The sequence below is a fragment of the Arachis stenosperma genome, chromosome 2, assembly GCF_014773155.1.
Source record: "Arachis stenosperma cultivar V10309 chromosome 2, arast.V10309.gnm1.PFL2, whole genome shotgun sequence".
Lineage (NCBI taxonomy): Eukaryota > Viridiplantae > Streptophyta > Magnoliopsida > Fabales > Fabaceae > Arachis > Arachis stenosperma.
Window position 1 is genome coordinate 61,922,903 of NC_080378.1, and position 25,165 is coordinate 61,948,067.

General features: G+C 32.8%; 1 protein-coding gene across 7 annotated transcripts; it reads left to right on the forward strand.

Annotated features, from left to right (window-relative positions):
- The first annotated feature begins 6,243 nt into the window (after positions 1-6,243).
- On the forward strand, positions 6,244-20,834 carry LOC130961026 (probable sodium/metabolite cotransporter BASS4, chloroplastic). Of its 7 annotated transcripts, none has more exons than XM_057886637.1 (15): positions 6,311-6,545; positions 6,674-6,743; positions 6,854-6,930; positions 7,043-7,130; positions 7,275-7,382; positions 7,464-7,531; positions 9,275-9,353; positions 13,504-13,562; positions 13,866-13,934; positions 14,289-14,402; positions 16,973-16,994; positions 17,821-17,888; positions 18,738-18,823; positions 19,619-19,748; positions 19,845-20,834. In XM_057886637.1, exons 4-15 carry the CDS (start codon positions 7,043-7,045, stop codon positions 20,004-20,006), a joined length of 1,053 nt encoding a protein of 350 aa, XP_057742620.1. In that variant the 5' UTR covers positions 6,311-6,545; positions 6,674-6,743; positions 6,854-6,930; the 3' UTR covers positions 20,007-20,834. The 7 variants fall into 7 exon arrangements, with proteins under 7 accessions (XP_057742618.1, XP_057742619.1, XP_057742624.1 ...); XM_057886639.1 differs by having other exon boundaries at positions 6,861-6,930; XM_057886638.1 differs by having other exon boundaries at positions 6,367-6,579.
- Positions 20,835-25,165: the final 4,331 nt, after the last annotated feature.

A 25,165-nucleotide genomic window follows, 5' to 3' on the forward strand; every position in this document is an offset into this window, starting at 1 on the left:
TCGCCATTGTCGCCCCCAGAGTTGATTATATTGGAGTTTCTAATCGCCGCCAAACATTGTGCAGAAAAAGGTACTTCAAAGAGAGAGAAAGAGTTTGTAGAGAGAAAATCCAACAGAGAAGAGCGATTAGGGGTTGTCTTTGTCGCCATCAAGCCGTCACCGTCAAAACTGTCGCTGTCCCTGTTAAAGCTACCGTCGATGCCAAACAAGGCATATAAGAAGGGAGAAAATGGGAGAGAGAAAGGCATTCTCTGCCATTGCCATGATTGTCGGCGAGTTGCACGGTGTCGTTGTGGTTGCAATTCTGTCATCATGAGTTGGTCGGCCGCCACTATTATTGTAGGTGGCTGTCGGGGCTACTATTGCACCATCATGCATTGTCTTTTGTGGTGAGATTATTTGGTTTTGTTTTAATTTACCGCAATACTCCATTACTAATTATGTTCTAATCGTGTGTAATGTCCCTTTTTACCTTCATTGTCGTGTTTGATTCTGTCTGTTACCCAGAACTGCTACATCTATGGTTATTTCTTTTGCTCGCCATTCTTCTTCACTAATTGAGGATGCTTCAATTGTGAATCATGATGTATAGCTGCTACGAGGTTTTAAATTTTCTAATTTCTACAAGTTTTGACTAATTGAGGTAGGAGATGTTTGTTTTATAAATTTATAATTCTTTAAAAGTTTAGCAAATACATGTATAGAGTTGATTCATATTTTATGGCTTGATTCTCTTTATTAAAGTTTGATTAATTAAATTTTGATAATTTATGAATATTTTTAATAATTGAATGAAATTTTGAAAAGGTTAAAAATGAATAAATATCACTAATAATAAAATTTATTAGTAATAATGCTTGAAATTTCTTGTTGGGTAGATTAGAATTTGAACCTTTGTTTGTTATCTTAAAGATTAAAAAATTAATAATTTAAAGACAATTAAAGATAACAAGCCAAGAATATTTATGTTGATAAATTATTTGATATTTGAAAGGTTGAGAAGAGTTTGGGAGATATTTGATTTGGATGGATTCCTTGAAGGATGAAAAAATATGACTTTTAAAAGTACAATATAAATTAAAATCTAAACTGAATAAAAGAACACTTAAACAAAACATACTAAAATTGCATAAGTTCACAAACAAACATATATATATATATATATATATATATATATATATATATATATATAGATCTTATCTACAAATACATATTTAAAATTTGTGATCAAATCATATTTATCTTCAGATCAAATACTATTATATTTGATGTTCTTGTAGATCAAATCATATCTGTAAATTTCAAATTAAATGCAGTTAAATATTGCAGATCTTTTGGATTGGATCCAAATTTGTACAACTCTGGTTGGTGTACACAAGACTTATGCAATCGACCTTGTTTTCGAAAATTTGTGTGTGTACATGTGATAAGGTTGTGTAGACTACTATGCTATGAAAATTTTCCACCACGATATTCAATTGAGATGGTTTAATTCAATGAAGATGTAAGCTTTCAGCCAATTCTTTAATTAGATTTAATTTGTATTATATTTTTTCAAATTTTTTTATATACAATTTTTTATCGCACTTTTATGTTACTCACACATTCTTGGAGGAAAAGGTATATGTCTCAGTTAGGAAGAATTTGGTGTCTCGATTCATCATTTGTTGAGAGAAGAGGTCGCCTATCATATCACATATGTTGAAGTTTGACTCAATGTTAGTAACTTCAAGACTACACAACATGAGTTTATGGTCAATTTTGACCAACGTGGCAATGAGCGCATACTTTTAGTGTCAACTATTGCACATGTATTTGGCTTTGATTTCACTTGCTTAATTGTGAAGTTTATTTTTTTAATAATAAAAATATTTTAATTAAATGGTAATTTGGCTAGCATTCTTTTTATATCAAAGTTTTTGCGTTTTTTTTTTACCCCATTTTTTATGTCATTGGATATCTTACTGGAATTAAAGTTGAAAAAGCTCTCGAAATGAATAACAAATCTATCAAGTACAATATTATTTTGTTGGATGTGAGGACCTGATTTTTGGTAAACTGACTTTTTCGGCTATTTTATGACTTATTCCTTAAAACCCAGGATCAAAGTCCAAAAAGAATTATTGAGACAAGTCCAACTATAAAAAAAAGAAAAGAAAAAACAAAAATAAATAGAAAAATAGTAATAAATAAGTTAAAATTGAATTTTTGAGGGTAATTAATCCCTTTAGTCAAATTTGACTAGCAAAAAAAAATATTCATTTTCATTGGTCTGTTTTTCTCACTAGAGACTTTTTGAATAGGAATTCACTTTTAGTGACGGTTTTGCGTGCGCTGGAAAAAAGTTAGCACCCAAAAATCTCAGAATCAATGGTAAAAATAATTCCTACGTTGGTAATTGTATCCCGTGATTAATCTTAACCAGTCATTCTTGATTTATTCATTTAAAAATAAATCTCAGCCTCTTATTATTTTACCACGCGGTAAAATTTAAAGTTAATTCGAAGCAAACCTCCACCTAGTATTTTGCAAACACCTCTTAGAGATCCTGAATTCTATTGCTTGCTTCCCAAGAAACTCGAACCACTCTCCCCTAGAATAATCTAGTTCTCTTTGCTTCTTAACCTCTCTACATTGTTTTTGACCCCAAGTAATTAACTACGGTTAACTGCGGATAAACTCAACACACAAGTGTTATCCAAGCTTCCTAGGTTTTAAACCCCTTCTTCATTAATCTCCATCCCTTGACGACAAAATTTTCAGCAACTTTTACTACTATAATTACATGTTTACTTTAGCCTTTTATTTAAGCAAACACTTAAAGCAAAAATTTGACAAAATTAGTAAGGATTGAAAGAGAAAGAGCCGAGTTCTTTTGAGAGAAAGATGAGAGTATTTCAACCAAGTTCATATATTTTCCAGCAAGTATTCATCGTATTCTTCCATAGCTCTTGGTTGGTTCTTCAAGGATTCAAGTCATCCCAGCCCACTTCCTTGCTCTTTCTTGATTTTTCTTGAACATCCATACAAATTCCAACAACAGTAATTCTTGTTCTTTATCCTTTTCTTTTCGATTTTCAGCCTGAAATTAAGAGGATAATTGCTCTCTTCCATATCTAGAAAACCACTTTTAGAGTTACTAAGGAGCACACCAAAAAAGCATGTAAAATTCAAGCTCAAAGTGGTTGAAGTTCATCACTTTTTCAGTAGATTTTTGGCCAAGAGAACTCCAAAATTCATTATTATCTTCTTGCATTTGTTTGGGTAATTTCTGATATTTAAGGTGTTTAAGGGCTGATTTAAAGAAGAGGTAAGGGTTAGGATTAGTTAGATTATTTTTGTACTTGATTATGTGTTCATATGAACCATTTTATGATGACCTTGTGCATAAACTATAATTCTAAAAATTTTATGATGTACCTCTATTTTTGGCTTAATATATATGTGAAATATGAAGTCTTAATGTCTATTATTCTTGTATGAAAGGGCTAAAAATGTTGTAACACTTGAGATTTAAGTTTCAAGCCTTAAAAATTATTAAAGAGTGGAAAAAAGTATGAAAATATATCCTTGGAAAGTCAGCCACACAAGGATGTGAAATGAGGTAGCAAATTGTGCATTTTTCTGCAACTTCTACAAGTTGAATTTTTAAGTGAAACTAATTTTATTTGAAATTTTATTCAATATAGTTTATTACCTTAAAATTTTATATTTTTAAGATTTGAGGACTAGTTCCTAGGTCGTTAGCTTGCTAGAAACCTTAGTATAAGACAGTCGATGGATATGAAGTTTGTATGATTTCGAGGTTGTTTAATATTTTTAAGATAATAAAGAAATTGATTCGCTAAATTTGTTTTGGCAAAAGACTTGTTACAAAACTTAGAAGAGTCAATCAATAAAACAATTAGGAGTTAAACGGTCTTTTGTATAAATTAAACAATTAGGAGTCAAATGGTCTTTTGTATAAATTATAAGGGTAAAGTGGTAAAGTAACAACTCTAAGAATAAAAGTGTCTTTATGAAACGTAAGAATGATAGCTGAAGAGAGATTTAATGAAAAAAGCACAAACAGAAAACTTATAAAGTACTAAGGGCATAATTATGGTGTCAAACTCTTCGATGATTGTCTATTATAACAAACTGGTGGTATTTTAACCACACGACACATATGCACAGACTAATGTAATTCAAAAAATGTATCTAGGACTAGTTTTTAGGTCATGTCGGGTTGTAGGATGTAGGATGTAAATTAACCCGCGAACTCATGACCTGTATAGGACCAGGCATACATCATTTTTGGTTACTGCATTTCTTTGTGTTTGTGATTGCTTACTTGTACCTATGATTGTTATTCTGTTATATACTTGTTCTTGTACTTATTTGTGTGAATTACTATTGTAACCTCGTGAATACTTAGACTTAAGCTGCGAATCCCTTAAGTTTTCTGTGTAGTACCCTGTTAGAAACCGTAGAGCGACCCCATTTACTTCAGCATAACTTCTGTGTTCTTTTAGCTACCATTGACACTACTGGCATGCCAGAACGACTCCATTTACTTCATCATAACGTATCATGTTTCTTCAGCTACCATCGATTTATGGCTAGTAGTAGTAGTAGTAGTAGCAGCAGCAGTAATAGTAGTAACGTTTTGTGTTCCTTCAGCTACCATCGATCTATGGTTCGTAGTAGTAGTAGTAGCAGTCTTTATCCTCACGTTGTTATAGAAGACTAGCATCTTTTATAAATATTTATATAAGTTTGACTGATCCTAAATTAGGATGACTCTTATAGAAATGAGGTTTGTTAATGTAAGTACTAAAATTTATAAATACTTATAAATAAGCAATCTATGTAATTTTTAGGGTGTATTAAACTGAGTCTACGGAAAAAGTATATTATTACTATGCTTGTGTATAATTATATGCTGCATGTTTTGATTATTTAACTTATATTTTATTTGGCTAATACAAGATCTCGACAAACAATACATGCTTATATTTATACGTTAATTATATCTAGTTTAGAATCCTTAAGGTAAGTCTTATAGTTACATTGGAAGTAGAAGAAAGATAATCAATCATTTTATTTTTTTATTAAAATATATTTTCTATCAATGATACATGTGAATTATAAAATTTATATTTGTCACAGAAAAACATTGGAGTGTGTAACTTTTGACAACTATTATTTGCATAACTCAATGTATGCCACACAGATTCTCTTCAATCCTGAGGACAAATAGTGTGTTTGGATTTCAGTTTGTAAACGGGAGTTTGCATAAAATTGATTTTACAAACTTGATTTTGATGAAAAGTGAGTTTGTGTTAAAGTGATTTATGTTTGGTAATCTTTTATCAAAATGGATTATAGTAAAGTAAATATTGTTTGGATTACACTATTCAAAATTACTTTTAGATAAAAAATTACTAAAATAGACATCAAATTAAATAAATTTTTTTATATTATTCTATCATTTTAATTTATTTATTTAAATAAATATTATTAATTAATTTTATAATAAAATTAATATTTACTTACTAAAATAAAAATAATATATAAAAATTGACAAAATATATTTTTATATCAAAAACAAAAATAATATATGAAAAATATATATCAAAATATACTTTATTAAATTATATTACTTATAATTTTTTTAGTATTCTCTGTACTCTTTTATTTAATACTATTTTAAACTATAAATTTTAATTATTCATGACTTGATTCTTAGTTATAATTAATTTTTTATTTATTTTGTTCTTTTTAATGGGATCAATAATTTATATTATAACAAAATTATAATAATAAATTAATATACAAGAATTACACTTACAAATTTTAACAAAGCCAAACAAAAATATTTTTTTATACAAAATCAAAAGTAAAAATTTAATAAAAAAATATAATTATATATTTAAAATATTTGAATACTAAAAGGATTACAAGCAAAGAAGTAAAGGGTAAAATTGATAAAACAAAATAAATTCAATCCTAACGTGATTATCTAAACGCAGAAGCTACAATTTCTAGCTTCTTATAAACGCACGTTAAGAACCTAAAATCACGTTAGCGTTTAAAGAAAAAAAAGCATCCAAACAAAAAGAGGAAGCGTTCAATGCACTCAAACGTGCTTCTCTTCCTTCTAAGGCAAAACCAAACAGACCCATAGTCTTTCACGGTATTTTACTCAATTGGGTAATTTTCTTTTTGACTAAACCCGAGATTTGGGTTGCACAATTATCCAATTGACTTGAACAATAGAAGAAGTAACCCGCGGGACTGCCACCCTTAGTTGTTAGTATTACAGCCTTGGAGCCATGTGGGAGATCACCCGCTCGCTCACCCTTACGCTGCTTCCTCCTACCGCTACGATCTCCTCATATTTCTGTCGCCCCAACCTTCATTTCCCCCCGAATTACACAAAACCTTCCACCACTTTTCGCTGTCTTCCTTCAGCAGTTAAGGTTGCCAATTTTGTCCCCACAAGTTGCGTAGCTCTCCGTCCGAAATGCTCACCCGTAAGAGCCAGTGGCCAACCCCAACAGGTTCCTTCTCTTGTTCATCGTCAATAATATTTAAGTACGAACCAAAACTTTGGAGCTGAATTGAAATGTATTGACTGGCGAAAAACTTCAATCTTTTATGTTTCTATTTTTTTTTAACCCATTTTTAGGTTTTGGTCCCGTGTTTTTGAGGAAAGGAGGAAAGGAGCAATCTTAGAGATATAAGATATAACTATTTATGTATGTAACTCTTCCTATTAGGTTAACTATTTTTGTGAGTAGTGATTTCATGACATGCTTTATGACTTAGAAGTGTTCGATCGTTGTTGACTCTAAAGAGGGAATTTTAGCATACAGGACCAATAAAAAATGATAGAAAGGCTATGCAAAAATTTCACATGACTCCTACTCTTAGCTTAAGCTGTGGGTAAGGAAGTTTTATGACAAAGCATAGTTTTTTTTCTTTTTTTTTTTTTGTTATTTGAATTTGATTTATTTTTAAATTTATTTTTTCAATTTACTTCATTTTGGAAATTCAGATGGGTGGGAGTGGAAGCAGAGGGACGAATGGATTGAGTTTGGTGCAACCCATTTTGAGGTTTGCTGGGAACAATCTTTTACCCTTGGGTAGCTCTCTGTCTTCCTGAGCATTCAAATTTTGCTTGTAATTTTTCCCCTCTTCTTGTTGATCTTATTTTATGGTCTACTTAATTTTGTTATGTTTTGACAGATGACCAAATTAGTTGATCTGTGTTGTGGCAAAATGTGCAGCTCTGGTCTCTGCGGTGGGATTAGGATTAGCATATCCTAGTCTTGGTTGTGCTGCTGATAAATACAATTTGTCAAAACTTGGGCCATTTGGAATTTTTATTATCTCAGGTTTGTTTTGGAGTCTACTCTCTTGCATTATGTGTTGTTTTTGGTGCCCTTTTTTCAAAGTGTTCTGATCTTTTCATGTAGGGTTGATGTTGCGCAGTGAGGAAATCAGTGCAGCTGTAGAAGCATTCCCTGTTGGGCTGTTTGGGATAGTATGACCTTGAATTTCCTATATCTGTGTTTTATAGACTGATTACAAGCGTAGCATTTCATATGGATAAACCATGCAATTGAAGTATGTTAATACCTTTGTACAGTGACGGATCTAAAAAATTTTAGTAGTGGGAACAAAATTTATATAACATAGTAATGATTTTTATAATAAAAATAATGTGTATAAAAAACTTAAATATTAAATTATCTATTAATCATTATATATCTGTGTATAAATACATATATTGTTTAACTTATTTTTATTGTGTATTTTATATTTTAATAGATAATTATTTTTTATGTATATATAGCATAATTATTGTTATGATTATATTTTATTATTGTAAAATATGATTAGCCTTCAAAATATCTAATATACAAATTAAAACACTAAAATAGTCATTTAAATAATAATAATATATAATTTAAAATTCTATTATTTTAGGTTTTATATTTTTAAAAAATTAAGTAATTTTTCTCTTAACACTACCATCAAAATTTCTCTCTTTCCATATATATTATTAAACAATTATTTAGAAATTCACTTCCCAACACAATTAGAAGTCGACTCTTATTGATATTCATAGTTAAAAAAGTTCTTTTAATTAATACAGTTGCTACACAAAAATTAAAGCTAATTTGAAAAGAAGATAAATAATATTTCTTTGAGTTAATTTAAAAAAAAAACACTAATTTCATTTAAATATGAGAATTGATTATTTTAATGAATATCTAATATAAATTTTTTAAATTGACGATTAAATACCAAAAGTTGAATAAAAATTTATTGTGGGATCAAATATAATAAATTAATGGAACAAATAAATATTATTATCATACACTACTAAAAACATTCCAAATGGTAGTGGGGGCGCTTGCCCCCACACCTCTATACTTGGATCCGTCCCTGCCTTTGTACATTGGTTAAAGAAATACCATTAAACAGACTATGCACAGAGCAATAATGCAATATGCCCCAAATATGGTATTTTTAATAACAGCTAAAAATGAATCATTATAATGTCTAGCATTTGTTTCCAATCAGTTACAGCAAAGCGTAGTAAAAACTCTGGATTTTTCTTATTATTGACCAAGTTTTGCCTGATGGTTGAGGAATTACATGATAGAGAGGATAGTAGAAAGAACACTCAACCTTCCCAAGACTAGAAACAAATACCAAAGATAAAAGGCCTGAACTAATCCCTTCTTCGGTTTAGATAAAGTCAGTTAACTCACTCACTAGCTTAGAGCCCTGTTATTACTTCTGCGGTTCTTCCCAAAATATCCACTATCTTTCATTTCTTGCCTTAACAAAATTTCTCTAGACTTTCGAAGTGGCTGGCATCAAAGAATAATCTCATGATTTCCTTCAAGGTTTTATTAAGTACCAGGAGCAATATATGCATCTTGTTTTTCTCCTTGAATTTGGTTTTGCTCCCTTACTTCGGTTAACTTCCATTTGATCAAAAGTAAATGTCTTGACTGAGGCTGTTGTGATATTCCATATGTAGATTACCTTGTTCTAGGTCACGAAGAATGCTTTTTGATTTGAAAGACTGCAGAGACATAGTTTTTTTGCTGCCTCTCATATCTTCTTAGAACTACTGTATTTCATGAAGTTATCGCAGATCATCTTGATCATTGTGTTCAAAATGCCATTACATATCTATAGATCCCTAAAAGACAGGAGTAGATCAACTGATTTTTATTTATGTCTGAATGTGTGATGTGTTCTATGGCAGGTATCTATTTTATTTCTCACACCATACTTTTCCCGGATAATATTGCAAATTCAGCTCCAACCCCAAGAATTTATTACAGGTTTTTCCATTTATTTTCGGTCTACTTCTAGCATGGGCTTGTATTGCATTGTCAAATGGAACTATTAGTTGTTTTAAACACATGATGCTACTCCAGGATTTTAGCAATTTTGGACTCTTCAACACTCTTTAATTCAAGCGAAAAATGCAATTAACGTCCCTAACTATAGCCTAAGTTCACTTCACCTTCGAAGTTCTAAAAAATGAGACCTAACATCTCTTTGATTTACCTTGTTAACTTCTCCATCCAAATGGTCTATCAGCAATCATGTGACATTAGTTGGTGACAAAATTAGGCCCTCTATTCTCCTCCTTCTTATTCTCCCCCCTTTCCATACTCCTCTTGTTCCCTCTTCTCTCCATACCACAACCTTCCACATCACGTCCATTCACCAACCATTCTATAATCATGGGAGACATGCAACTTGCGGCATATGAAATTGAAGTTGGAGAAACTAAAAATTTCTATAATCAAAATCAATGTGGTCAAATTCAAGAATTTTATGATATAATATTGTTATTTCATAAATATATTCATAGTTATTGATTTTAATATATTTGTTCTCTTGTTTCTCCTTTATTACCTAAAATCCAATATCTCAATGATAACAGCTAGTTCAGGCATTTAGCAAGAAAAGGATGTTAAGATTAAATCTTATGAACACAAGGCTGGGATCTAATTCTGTTCCCATTGCAATAGCAAATTACTCTTAATTAATTCAAGCTGCAACCTGTTAATTCCTAGAATTTTCCACATTGAAGCTTATGACATATCTGTTACCATAAACTATTTCTGGTGGCCAGATTTGTTGAAGGATTGATTGTTTGCTGAAGGTATAACACAGAAAAACATTAATTGAGTTGGGTTATGATAATTTGGGGAAATATAAGTTACAAATACAACAACAACAACAAAGCCTTGTCCCACTAAGTGGGGTCGGCTACATGAATCAAACGACGCCATTGTGCTCTGTCATGTATCATGTCTACAGAGAGACCGTTTACATGTAGATCTCGTTTGACCACCTCACGGATGGTCTTCTTAGGTCTTCCTCTGCCTTTCGCTCTTTGTCCATCTTCCATCTCATCCACCCTCCTGACTGGATGTTCTATCGGTCTTCTTCCCACATGTCCAAACCACCTGAGACGCGATTCAACCATCTTTTCCACAATGGGTGCTACTCCAACTCTCTCCCTTATATCTTCATTCCTTATTTTATCCAATCGCGTATGACCACTCATCCATCTCAACATCTTCATCTCTGCCACACTCAGCTTATGTTCGTACTCCCCTTTAGCCGCCCAACACTCCGTACCATACAGCATAGCCGGTCTTATAGCGGTGCGATAGAATTTACCTTTAAGTTTTAAAGGCACTTTTTTGTCGCATATAAAACCAGATGCACTCCGCCATTTTGACCAACCTGCTTGGATCCTATGATTTACATCCTGTTCAATCTCTCCATTATCCTGTATGATGCACCCAAGATACTTAAAACTTTTAACTTTTCGTAGGATGTTTTCTCCAATCTTCACCTCTATATTGGAGTTTTCCCTTCTCAGACTGAATTTACATTCCATATATTCCGTCTTGTTACGGCTTATGCGCAGACCATACACTTCTAGAGCTTCTCTCCATAACTCCAACTTTTATTTAGGTCTTCCCTTGACTCTCCCATAAGGACGATATCATCGGCAAAAAGCATGCACCATGGCACAGGCTCTTGGATGTGCTCTGTGAGTACTTCCAAGACTAATGTGAAAAGGTATGGACTTAAGGATGATCCCTGGTGTAATCCTATACCAATAGGGAATTCCTCTGTCACACCACCTTGAGTCTTCACACTAGTTGTGGCCCCATCATACATGTCTTTGATTGCCCGAATATATGCGATCCTTACTCTCCTCTTTTCTAAAACCTTCCATAAGACCTCCCTTGGTACCCTATCATACGCTTTTTCCAAATCAATAAACACCATGTGCAGATCCCTTTTATTACTACGATACCTCTCCATCATCCTTCTTAATAGGTATATCGCTTCAGTGGTAGATCTGCCTGGCATAAATCCAAATTGGTTCTCTGTTACTTGTGTCTCTTTTCTCAACCTCCGTTCTATCACCCTTTCCCATAACTTCATAGTATGACTCATAAGCTTAATCCCTCTATAGTTTCCGCAACTTTGTATATCCCCCTTATTCTTGTAGATAGGTACCAAGGTGCTCTTTCTCCACTCATCAGGCATCTTCTTTGACCTTAAAATCTCATTAAAAAGCTTGGTTAACCAGTTGATGCCTTTTCCTCCAAGACCCTTCCAAACCTCAATCGGGATATTATCAGGTCCTACTGCCCTGCCATTTTTCATCTGCTTTAGAGCCTCTTTTACCTCGAAGTTTCGAATCCTTCGATAGTAGTCAAAGTTTTGATCTTCTTCCCTTGTGCATAATCGACCAAGGCTCGGAAGAGTCTTCTGTCCCTCATTAAATAACTCGTAGAAGTAGCTCTTCCACCTTTCATTAATCTTCTCCTCTTGAGCCAACACCTCTCCATCCTTATCCTTTATGCACTTAACCTGATCCAAATCTCTCGTTCTTCTTTTCCGACTCTTTGCGATTCTATATATACATTTTTCTCCTTCTTTCGTGCCCAAAGACTGGTAGAGACCCTCATATGCTCTTGTCCTTGCTTCACTTACAGCCACTTTTGTCTCTTTCTTAGCCGCCTTATATTTTTCCCAGTTATCTGCATTGCGGCATAAAGACCACTCTTTAAAGCATTTCCTTTTTATCTTTATCTTTTCTTGTATACTTGCATTCCACCACCAGGACTCCTTGTCTCTTGGTCCTATTCCTTTAGATTCACCAAAACTTTCTTTTGCTGTTCTTCTAATAACTTCTGCCATCTCCCTCCACATCTCTTCCGCGCTTCCATTCCCATCCCACTTTGCCTCTTCTCCTACCCGTCTTAGGAAGCTTCTTTGTTCCTCACCTTTCATCCGCCACCACCTCGTCCTTAGGTTCTTCGTATGATGTCTTTTCCTCAACTTTTGCTCAACGCGAAAATCCATGACGAGCACCCTATGTTGTGTTGTCAAACTCTCTCCCGGGATAATTTTACAGTTAATGCAAAATTTCCGGTCGACTCTCCTCAACAAGAAGAAGTCGATTTGAGAGCTTGTCATGCCACTCTTATAGGTTATAAGATGTTCGTCTCTCTTTTTAAAATATGTATTTGCGATGAGAAGATCAAAAGTTGAGGAAAAGTCCAAAATAGTTTTACCTTCGGCATTGATCACCCCGAAACCCTGGCCTCCGTGAATACTCCCATATCCAGTCACTTCTCTCCCAACATGGCCATTTAAATCTCCTCCTAAGAAAATCTTATCTCCCAAAGGTATGCCTTGAACCAAACTCTCTAGATCCTCCCAAAACCTTATCTTGTGTTGTTCGTCTGAACCCACTTGCGGTGCATAGGCGCTAATCACATGGAAAGCACCTCCCTCTACCACTAGTTTGATAGAGATGATCCGATCTCCCACCCTCTTGACATCCACTACGTCCTTCTTCCACTGCTTATCCACAATTATTCCAACCCCATTCCTATTCTTCACCTTTCCTGTATACCAAAGTTTGAAACCAGAAGTATCCAACTCCCTAGCCTTTGCACCAACCCATTTCGTTTCTTGTAGGCACATAATGTTAATCTTCCTCCTTGTCATGGTGTCCACCACCTCCATGGACTTTCCTGTTAGAGTGCCTATGTTCCATGTCCCAAATCTCAACCTTCTGTCGTTTCGACCTTTATCTTTTCCTTTGTGAACTAGCTTATTTACCCTCGTCCGTTCACGAAAACGCGAGAACCCTTGCTCATTTAACACTACATCCGGGCACCGATGCAGCGGCTCTTGCTTCGACACCGTACTCGAGCCATACGACGCGTTGCTTCCGGGCAACGACTTAGCTTTAGCGCAATAATGTCTTTGATTCATGTCATGGGGGTTCGGCTATATTTTTATGTTGGTTGCCGAAGACCTAACACAACCCTCCTCCTTTATCCGGGCTTGGGACCGGCTATGTACCGCAAGTGTAACATAGGCGGAGTTTATTTACTATTCATTCACATCTGGTTTCTAAATATTTCCACGTTTATACAGGATTGGCCATGTTTAATTGTATGCCAACCACATTATCAAGTGGTGTTGCACTTACCCAGGTACTGACAGTGTTCCTCTTCTCTCCTGTTTTTCTTCTGCATTTCTCTTTGCATCAATTTATATAAAGTTTTTTCTATATCATCCAGTGAACTTGCATTACATTTGAGTTTAATGCTATGAATTGACATTGTAAAACAATTCTACATTGCTATTCAATTAGATTCTTCCATTTGTATAGTTTATAAGAAAGCGTCGAATCATGCACTTTTGCTAATGTAGCAAATAAATGATTGGATATCTACGTAAATTTATTTTAGTATATACTGTATACAAATTATATCCTTCCATATTTTGCTTTGCAGCTTGCTGGGGGAAATTCTGCACTGGCTCTTGCAATGACAGTAATATCTAATATGTTAGGGATTTTCATTGTGAGTTATTATAATTTGCATATTTACCATTTTTCGATGAATTATCTTTGCTTTGTTAATATTATTTTTTGTGTCCCCTTTAATTTTATATTTGTGTTGTGCTTTTATTACACGACATTGTTGCTTTAGATTTGATTATATTTTCTGTGTGTGCTCCCTTTCTCTTTACCTCTTACGATTTAGATTGCAATTGCTTCTGTGGCTTTATTACGCTGAATAGCTTTCTTTAGTTTGCTGCTATTTCAAATAAGTGAACAAAATGTTTTAGTAATGATTTTGTGTTGGAAATTGGCTTAGTATTTGTTGTAATAAATAGTAATAATGATTCTGTAATAATGTTTCATCTTATTTTAGGTTCCGTTGTCCCTCAAAAAATTTGTAGCTGATGGAGTTGGAATGACCTTACCGACTCAACAGTTATTTAAAAGTCTTGTGCTGACTATATTAATCCCCCTTCTTTTGGGAAAGGTAATCTACTTTTCTTTAGCACTTTGTAACATAATATTGTGCATATTCAGATATTTCTTGAGAGATGTGATATTAGAATGGAAATATAACTTCTCTCTGTCTCATCTTGCTGAGTTTAGGTTTATGAGGTGTTCAACTTTCTGAAACATTAATGATTTTTCCAACTACCCTCTGTCTTATTTAAACATTCCATAAGGGCCTTAACTTCTTGTTCCACAGAATACTACATTTACCATTGTTTTCAAACATTATATTGAAACCGAACTTCAGCTTATAGTCTGGTTTAATAAAAGGCAGTTTAGATGCTTTTCTGGTTTCTTCTTTTTCTTTATTTAATATAATTGGTCATGGTGTAAAATAACTAGCAAGAAATCATCTCAGTTAAAGCATTTGTAAAGTGAGTATTCACAATTATGTGAAGAGTTGAATTCATTAGATTTAGGGATTTATTAGCTAATTATTCTAATTACTGAATGTGGTGTAAATTTTAAAGATAGAATTGACATAATATCAATACTCAGTTTCAAGTTAGTTCGAATATGACGGGAAACATGAGCTACATGCACTAGGGAAACTAAACCAGAGTTGCAGCATGTGTAGGCAAGTGACGATGGTTTCAGTGACGACAGTTAGGTATCAAGGTTCGATGAAAATGCATGCCACTTGGATAGTTGATGGTATAAAGACAGGGTATCTGGGTTCCAAAGTGCTGGATTTACTAAAAAGGCAGTGTTTTAGTCCCATTGTCATCCCCAATATTTTATCTTAGCTAGCAAATTAGAAATGAACATTTTGGTGTGAAATAAATTGACAGAAATCAACTCAGTCCAAGGATTTATATCATGAACATACTTAATAAATAATCATGTACTTTATTAGAATATGTAAACATGTTTATTAGGAGTTATTAGACATTGTATACCTAATTCAACCTTTTCTGTGCAGTTGAAACATGTAAGTTATGTAATTTTCTTCTCCTTCCTTTCATCTTTTCATGGTATCAAAGCTCAGAGAGAAAGGCAATCCTATTTGATTCATCAGAAAAACTCACTGCTCTAGTGCCTTCCAATAATTTTCTTTTGAAACACTGTTGCCCTTCTGTTTCTTGCATCAGCACCGCTATGTTGCCATTCTGACAGGCCAAAACGAGCATCGAGTGTTGTTTACTACCGTCAGCAGTGGCCCTCCATCACTGATTTCAATGATCAATCGCACCATCCACCTCGCTCCGTGCCCTAAGTTCAATGTTCGATGTCCTGCCTCCATACGCAGCATCCTAATTAACCCATGGCACTTTCCACTCCATGTGTGGTGCAGGCCACCACCTCTCCGGCCATTGCTTTGACCCGTATTCATTTTAGACCTGACATGTCATGCTATGTTTCCAATTTCAGTTTTTACCCCTGCTGTGTGCCATGGTTTTTGATCCTCCGGCTAATAATAGTTCTTGGATTGTTTCGTCTACCGATATGGTTAGATATTCAAATGTTAATTGGGCAGGTTCGTCTATTGATGGATGTTTACTTCTAATTTTGTGTACCTCTTGAGCACATTCCTATTACTAAATTAGAGTTTCATGCCACAAGAGAACCGAGCACATTTTGGTCAATTTCCATTTCATCACAGAGAATATTGTTTGGTGATATCACCACAGATTTTGTGAATTCAAATGATCATCTAAGTCTAAGAGACATTTTCACCAAGTATTTGCAAGGTCTAGTACTGAATTATAGTATCATGCCATGGCATCTGGCTTGAGCAAAATTTAGCTTAATCAACTTTTAAGCAGCTTAAATTTAAATTTGGGGAGAACAAGGAAAAGAAATTTATCTATGTCAGTCAAGCTACATACACATTGCCTCTTAACTCGGTTTCCATGAGAGAACCAAACACATAGTGGTCAATTTCCATTTCATCACAAAGAATATTGTCTGGTGGTTGTGGTATCACCAAACATTTTGTTAATTCAAATTATCGACTAGCTGGCATTGTCACCTAATGTTTAAACCATAGAATGAGTTATCTATCTCACAAGCTTGGCAAATGTGATCTATATGCTCAAGTTTGGTGGGGAGTGTTAGAATCTAGAAATATGTTATTAACCATATATTTTGACCTAGTTTATATTCTTCATATCTTTGTATTTATTACATAGTGCCTATGTCATTTAGCCAATAATTTATGCAATTTTTCTCTTATTTCTATTATCTCAACATACTTTATCAAATCCATTCTTAGTAGTAAGGATTGATTAACAAATGATATGTTTACCATTATGATAAAATAAATGCCAATTTCAAAGGAAAATTAGCTATGTATATATCATCACCATTATTGATTGCAGATTAAGATATTGGTCTTTCTCTGAGCAGTTTATAGTAGTATTTTTCAATACGTCATTTTCTTTTTCTAATATACTATTCCGTATCTACTATTGGCTGTATGCATTACATTCCTTGTCTATTTTTCTTAGCAGATGCATTTAAACTGCAGAGTTAGACAGTCTTGTTCCTATTTTACACTCAATTTCATTGAAGTATTTTAATTTCTTTGTTCCTTTCATTGGGCAGGTTCTACGTGAATCTTTTAAAGGTGTGTTCTTTTGTCTATGCTTGTATGAGCAGACAGTTTGCACGTGTTTAGATACATAAAATGGAGAAATGTGATCTTAAATTTTTTGTGAAAATAGCTGATACTGCTTGAGTTATAGTGCAGTGTCTGCTGCGTGCAAGCACGTGCAAACATACTATTTATTAATGAAATTTGATTCATATTTTTCACATCCTGTATTTTCAACTTGGTGTGAAAGCAGATTCTGACCCAGCTGGTCTATGCATCTGTCATGCACTTAGGAATATCATATTCTACATGTTTTTCTTGTGCAATTCCTTGTTCTTAACTGATACCCATCCAAAAGTGAATTCATATTCAAGCTCAGTAGTCTCTGATTGGTGAGACTCTTAGAATGCCACTAGATGTCACCCCATGCTCCCTGACACACTGCAACCCTTGAAGAGCATGAGAGTCAATGCTGTCTCTGTTAGATGTTATGGCTAAATATTTTCATTTTCATTCCTTTTTTCTCTGTCTTATTAACCGGTGCTCAGCCTCTTTGCTGCTTTTCCATAATTGAAAAATCCTCAATTGTGTTTGGATCGAAATGTTGATTTTTGTTCAGGACCCACTGTGTTGCTATTGCCCATTCATTTCACCTCTTTAATCTCTTGTACAATTCCTTGTTCTTAACCACACATTTAGATCACTATTTAAAGCACTCTATGTTAATCTGATATGCTTCTTAGAACTTTATAAGAGCTCTAAATATTGAGATGTTCACTTTCCATTTTTCTTTTTAATATTGTAAGAACTATGTTAAGTAATCAAGGAATATTTTGTCATGATTGAATCTTTGTTATAGATGTGGCTGACTTCGTTGACAGAAACCGTAAGCTTTTCTCAGGAATCAGTGCTCTTTTTCTTAGTCTAGTAAGTCAAATTCCCTTACACTGCTTGTCTGCTTCATTCTTTCATTTCCTGAAGTTGGTGGTTTTAACATGTGCGTCTTGTTGGGATGCTTATGGTTTCTTTTCTTTAAATTTGTATGAGATCATAAGTTGTAATAAATTGATTGTATGCATTTTCCTATATCTTATAATTGATTGTATAAGTGCACTGTTCATGGGATCATTGCTCATAAGTGATCGATCGATGGAAAAAAATAACCATTAGTTTGTGGTCATGTAATAATCTTTCCATGCTTCTCTAGGCTGTTACAGTTTCCTACAAAACCAATGTCATACATGTGTTCTATTATAAAAATGATGTATTGATAGTGCTTTTCATACCCCTAAGATTGTTATAATATTTTTATATTTGTTGTCAGCATATTTCTTTCCTTGATATTTCGTCAAATTTGGTAATTGACCATTTAGAGATCAAACCATTTTGCTTTTATTATCACATTCCATTTGATTAAAGCTAAAATTGACTTTATGGCTACTAGAGTTTCATTTGGGGCCAGGTCATAATGAATTTTGTCATAATGAATACTAAGCAAGTGTCTGCATTCATAAATGCTTCGATTTAATTTGATACTCTAATGCTTATTTTAGTGGGAGGATAGAAGTTGGGTAAATTTTACCTAAACGAGTTTCATGTGTAACAACATACCTTTAGCAGTTAATCCTGTCACAAATTGCAAAGTTATGATCATAGCTGTTTCTCAGGAACTAATTTTTTCTTGTCGAAGTTATTATATTTCACTGAGGCAGGTTATGTTATAATAGGTTTGTTATGGTATGGTCAAATTGTGTCTAATTATATATTTGTATGCAGGTACCTTGGACTCAAGTTAGCAAGTCAAAGTCACTATTATTAACGGTGAAGCCTACAGTATTTCTTGTGGCTATTGGATTGGGAACGTAAGCTCACATGAATCAGTTGACTTTTATATCACAATTTTGACATAACTGGGAATGAGTTATTCTTCTTTTTCTTTAGTTGTTTATTTGCAATTTAAGCTGTAATATAAAAAGTTATGTTTCATTCTTCGATGAGTAAATAGAAATGAGACCTAGTATTTATAATTTTTCAACATTATATGATATATGCCTATGTTGTATAGGTCATATTTTGCATGGGTACAGTTTTCTGTTCCCCATATATGTAATAAAGTTTTTTTGTTGGTGCATTTTTGAGGGGGGGGGGGGGGGGGGGGGGGGTTGGTTAACTGTAATAACTGGTTACAACAGAAAATAGGATAATGAACGAAAATTGAGTGCTAGATGGGATGAAACAGAGAGGGAATCAGTGTGATATCAACCCCTTCCTAGTTATGCAATTATACTGAGAGGCAGGAAATTAGAACATAGTGTGGTAGTACTAGAGAGACTACCCATTCCTATCCTCTCTTCTATTTCTAATTCTTGACTGTCTCCTCATTCTCACCATTCACTATATAATAGACTTTAAATTGAATTGAATTGGGAAATAAGTGTGTTTTTGTTAGTGAAAATTCTTATCAATATCTTTGGTTATATTCTTTATTGTTTTTATTCTGAAATGCTGTGTATTATGACCAGATGCACTTTTTGATCATAGGGACCATAGTTTACAATATTATAGGAATTGACATTTTAGTTCATTGCTAAAATTGGTTTCCAGCATTGATAGAGTTATGGATGGTTACTGAAATTCGTTTGCTTGATGCACTGCAGACTTCTTCATCTGACCTTGCTGATATTCAATATTGTAGCTGTCTCGGCCCTTTCAGCTATCTCTGGGGGTAGAAAATCGACATTTTCGCGCAAGGAAAATGCCAGTGCACTCATACTTGTTGCAAGCCAGGTGCACACTACTTGAGACCTGTGAGAAAGGCACTTCCATACATACTATTGTTGGATTCGATCATCTAAAGCTTAATATGTTCTCATAATCTTGCAGAAAACATTGCCTGTAATGGTGGCAGTGATACAGCCACTTGGTAATGCATTTGGAGAACCTGGGTTACTTGTTCTTCCTTGTGTTGCAGCACATCTAAACCAGGTCGTCCTTTTTTCTTTCTCGTGTTCTGAAAATAACGATTCAATTTTTCCCCAAAGTTGAAAACATTTTAGGGAGAATGCTAATGCATTTTTAGAGAAAGTAAGGAGTGCAGAGTTCCTGAACCCTAACGCCTAAACCCTGTATCTTAAACTCTGAATCTGAACCATTTATATCAAATATAATAAAGAGTGAAAATTTGTTTAATTGATAAGGAGTGCAGCACTCCTTAGTTAGTGAGAAGCTACATTTTAGTTATCCTCAACATTTCTAAAGGGTTTTGATTTGACTCTTCCGTTAAAAGTTGTTAATAATCAAAGGTTGGTGGAAAAAAAAAAACGAACAAAAGACTAACTGGATGAGATTGGAACTTAGAACAAATATCTGATGCCATTAAGTATGCTATTCCTGGTTTTTTATTAATTCTTTTTTCTTCTTTTGGTTGTTTCTAATTATTCGTTCCATCTCATGCTATACCCCCAAACTGCTTGCAGATTATACTGGACTCTTTTCTTGTTAACTTCTTGCGTCCCAAAAGACCGTTACAATGATACGAAGGTGGCCTAAACAAATGAACTGGTAGCCATCATTATGCATTGGCATATTGTGAAGCACGTCAAGCTGCATCTACAGAAAGCTTAATTTAAAGGAAGTTTGAATGCTTGCCCTTCCACTTTTCGCAGTTTTAGGAGTGACGATGTTTATGCTTGTTTCCAAAGGATTTTCGTTAGTTATACTCTGCTGTCTCAGTCTGAAAATAAATGTCGACTATTCAAGTTTTATGTACCAAATCTCTAATTTATGTACCCAATAATTGTGTACTTATATCCAATATTGTGTCTCTAATAAGCATAGAAGGAGATTTGTAAAAAAGAATGGTTTTGAGGATCAGATTGAGCCTGGTTAATCGGAAACTAGAAATCAAATTGGTTTGGTTGAAGGTAAAAATCGTTTGTTAATGGACAAGTTAAAAGTCGAAAAAATTTGTTAAAAAACCGGTCAATATGTGAAACTGATGCAATGTTATAGCGGTTAACTGATTTAAAATACTAATTATAAAAAAAATTTATTTTTTAAATTATATATTTTATACATATATATTTTATTTTGTTAATCTGATTTAATTTTAATTAAATTTTAGTTGAATTTCAAAACATTTGAACTTTTAACTCTATTAATTTGATGATGGATTTAATTTTCAGAACCTTGTAAAAGAAAGTTGCAAGTAAGCAAAGACATATTAAGAAAGAATTAAGCAATAAGGGTAATCTTGTAAGAAAAATCTTATGGTGTGGAATGGTTTCATTTTCAGTACATGCTGAGCTGATGTAAGTGAAGCGCATTGACAGGTGTGTTGCTGGACTTTCCAGACCAAAGACTCTTTAATGATAGGCACGGTGGGAAATAATATAAGCAACAAAATCATAATAAAATTCATATTAAAATTATGAATACTATAATTATCAATCTATCAATTTTATTATACATATATAAAATTATAAAATAAAAAAAAAATATAGATTTAATTCCTATCAACTTCATTATATATATATATATATATATATATATATATATATATATATTTTAATAATATATTATAATATATTAAAAAAAATAGAGAAAAATATACACAAATTTTATACAATGAACAGATGTACACTCTAATTTTTTTAATGAGTTATTTGTATACATCAATATAAAATTTCGTTGTCATTTTTAACATTCCGTCACCTAAATAATTTTTCTGACAATAATAAATACCAAGTAGTATGTTATTGTGTGATGTGGTCGTTTTGAATGGCAGTGAAAAATAATATTATTAAATTTGTTAAAATAAAATTATTCTCACTGTCACTCCTCCATTTGCAGTATCATCTTCACCTTTTTGTCGCCACCGCCGCCACCGCTGCGGCATCATTTTCGAACAAACATCGAACACCATGGCATCAACACCACCTTTTACGGTTACTACCTCAAAACTCAACCACGTCCCTTCCACTATCACCCCAGCCATGTCACCCTCCCAAACCCTCAATCTCTCACTGTTTGTTGTCACCTACTCTCCCGAATCTCTAATTTATCAACTCCATCCTATCCCATCTTTATGTCATCTTCAATTTTCGTCACCACAACTCTATTAGTACTATAACATTTTTTAATTCCAACAATAACAACATTAATTTTTTTTTTCATAATAATAAAAAGAAGTTTGAGAGAAAAAAGACATCAAGATCCAGGAAAATAGAAGAATGGTACAACAGATTTGGAGACAGAAATGGGAGAAAAGGGGTATGAAGTCAAGGTTGTAGAGTTGGAGATGGAGGTGTGAGGGTGGTGGTTGTGGTGATAGAAATGAGGAAGAAAAATGGAGGAGTGGCAGTGAGAATAATTTTATTTTAATAAATTTAATAATTTTATTTTCTGTTGTATCATCCAAAACAGTCATATCACACAATAACGTGCTATCTGGTCTCTACCTCCATCAAAAAAATTATTCAAGCGAAGAAAGGTTAAAAATGACAATGAAATTTTATATTAATGTATACAAATGACTCATTAAAAAATTGGAATATACATTTGTCCACCGTATAAAAATTCATGTATACTTTTGTCTATTTTTCTTATATTAAAAATATAGGTAAATCAAATATGATTAAACCTAAATTCATACTAGATCTTATCCAAAATGTAACTTTATGAGTCTAGTTGTCAATGCTATCTGAACGAATTGAATTGAGTTAGATATCTACAGATAAATTAGTATTGCCAGCTTTATAAGTGAGACATGAGTACATTAAATAGTTATTTAACTAAACTACAAGTCTACAACTACATTTAGAGCATGTACGGTGCAAGCATCAATTTCTAAAGCATCCCTACTTCTAATACAACATTGACTACTTAGAGTGATTACCTTCTATAAATAAGCGAAAAAAACAAAGAAAAACAAATATCACATTCATGATTCATCCATGGTACCGCTACACTTATGAAGTCTAGTTTCCTTTTGAGACTAGTTAACATACAATTTCAACTATTTCCTTTTCTTTTGACACTAAAGCCAATCTACGTTGTCCCCAGCTTTGAAGGACTCCAATATGCCACAAGGTTGATTAATCCCCCTATTTTTTCTTTGTTTGGTATGTAACAAATTTGAGACAATTTTTCCAATGGCACTCATGGACAAAGAGTTATTAAAAGTAGTTGCTACTTGTCAAACAAATTATTTGACTCCATTGTTTTTTATTCTTCGTGGTTTGACTCCATTGTTTTTTATTCTTCTTGATGATTCAATGAAAATCCAAATACACTAGTATTATTTATTAGCCTATAAGAGATTGATGCGACTAATTTAGTGTAAATTTACTAAGGTAATTCTAATTTTTATCGATTAATCTTTTTTATATGATATTGCCAGATATGTGGAGATTTGAAATACCATAGAATAGCAATTTTTTAATTGAAGTTAATTTTAAAATTTTAAACCCTTACAAAAAGGAAATTAACTACAAAACATTAAGCTAAAACTCCCACAAAGATGGTAAAAATCGTCAGAGGGCAGTTTTAGAAAACAATCACAAATAATCTCTTGACACCTCAAATTTTGGTGTTTAGGAAATAGCTATAAATCTTTTGATGGAGTTTAAAACTGCCACAAACAAAAGCAAAAATCGCCACAAAACAACAAAAATTATATAGGAATTAACTATTAATTTAGTACTCGAAAAATTAAGGTGCTGGCAAAAAAGTCCTGAAATATGTTATTGACAAAATAGTTTTTGAATAATTTGAAAATGCGATAAAAATAACCAATAAATAATATTTTTTTATAAGTGACAAAACAATATTCATATTTAGCAAATGACTTATCCATTTGATCTAATTTTTGTGACAATATTTAAATAAATATTAAGAAGGTACACCAAATTTAAGAGCAAAATTTGAGGCTCATTTTTTTTTCATATAGAAAAAAATATGGTATAATGCAATAAAATGAACGTATGTTAAAAATTTTGCTGTTATGATGTCGGTCCAAATCGCAACTTGTATTTTACCTTTTTATTTTATTTTTTTATCTTTTTTGTTTATCAAAATAACCAAATGCAGCTTGCGTTTTAGTAGTTTAAGATTTTTCAATTTTTTTTGTTTTGCTTTTGGCCCAAACGCAACCTGCGTTTATGAAATGTGTCAGAAACTTTTATTTCGAAAACTTCAAAATATAGGTTGCGTTTTGCATAGGAAATAATACTTAAATGAGAGACTTGCCTATAAATATGAAATGCGATTCATCTGAAGTTCCTCACTTCTACTCCTATTCCTCTTGCTTTCATATATTTCATAGTTAGTGAGTATTTTTGACAATTAGTTGTGGCAAAAAAAATTAGATTAGGTGAAGTTGAGGCTATGGAAGGTATTGTTGTAACACTTTCACTATCAAAATGTCACGCTTCCACTTGCGCCACTCAAATAGCTTGAATATTATGACAACTCTAATCATATTTAATACTAAAATAGGAGTCTGTTTAAAATTTAAAACTGCATAACCTTTCAAAATACTTTTTCGTTGAAAACATATATATATATATATATATATATATATATATATATATATATATATATATATACATACAGACCAGATACAATACTTACGAAGAAAATATGTATATAGCATTATCTTACAAGCATTACTTATCACAAAGTCCTATCCCTTCTTAGTACAAAATATCAAATAAACAAAAAATGAAATAAAACTCTTCTAAAACTTCGTTGCCCATATCCTGAAAAAAAATATATGTAGGGGAGCGAGAACATCGTCTTTGTTGGTTCTCACTATAGGGTTACAGAAATTGTTATTATAAGATACATAAAATAAAACTATTTTTAAAGTATAGTGATCATTGCTCGTCTTATGTGCCTTTTCAAAAATCAAAGGTTCACTTTCAAAAATCTAAAAATCCTTTTGAAAGAGAACTTAGTTAATTCAACAAAATCTGAAACCTTTTTTCTTTCTTGTAAAATCTTAAAAGTTATTCTAGACGGTATGAATGACCAACCTATTCGAAGAATAGGTTCATTAAGTCTATACTGAACCAATTTGATTTTTCATACAGAACTAGACCTCGAACAAAAACCAATCCCAGTCTCAGGCCCATCACAAAATCAAACACGACCTCAAACTCAAACAATTCAATAAACATCCAAATCACCACAATCCAAATAAT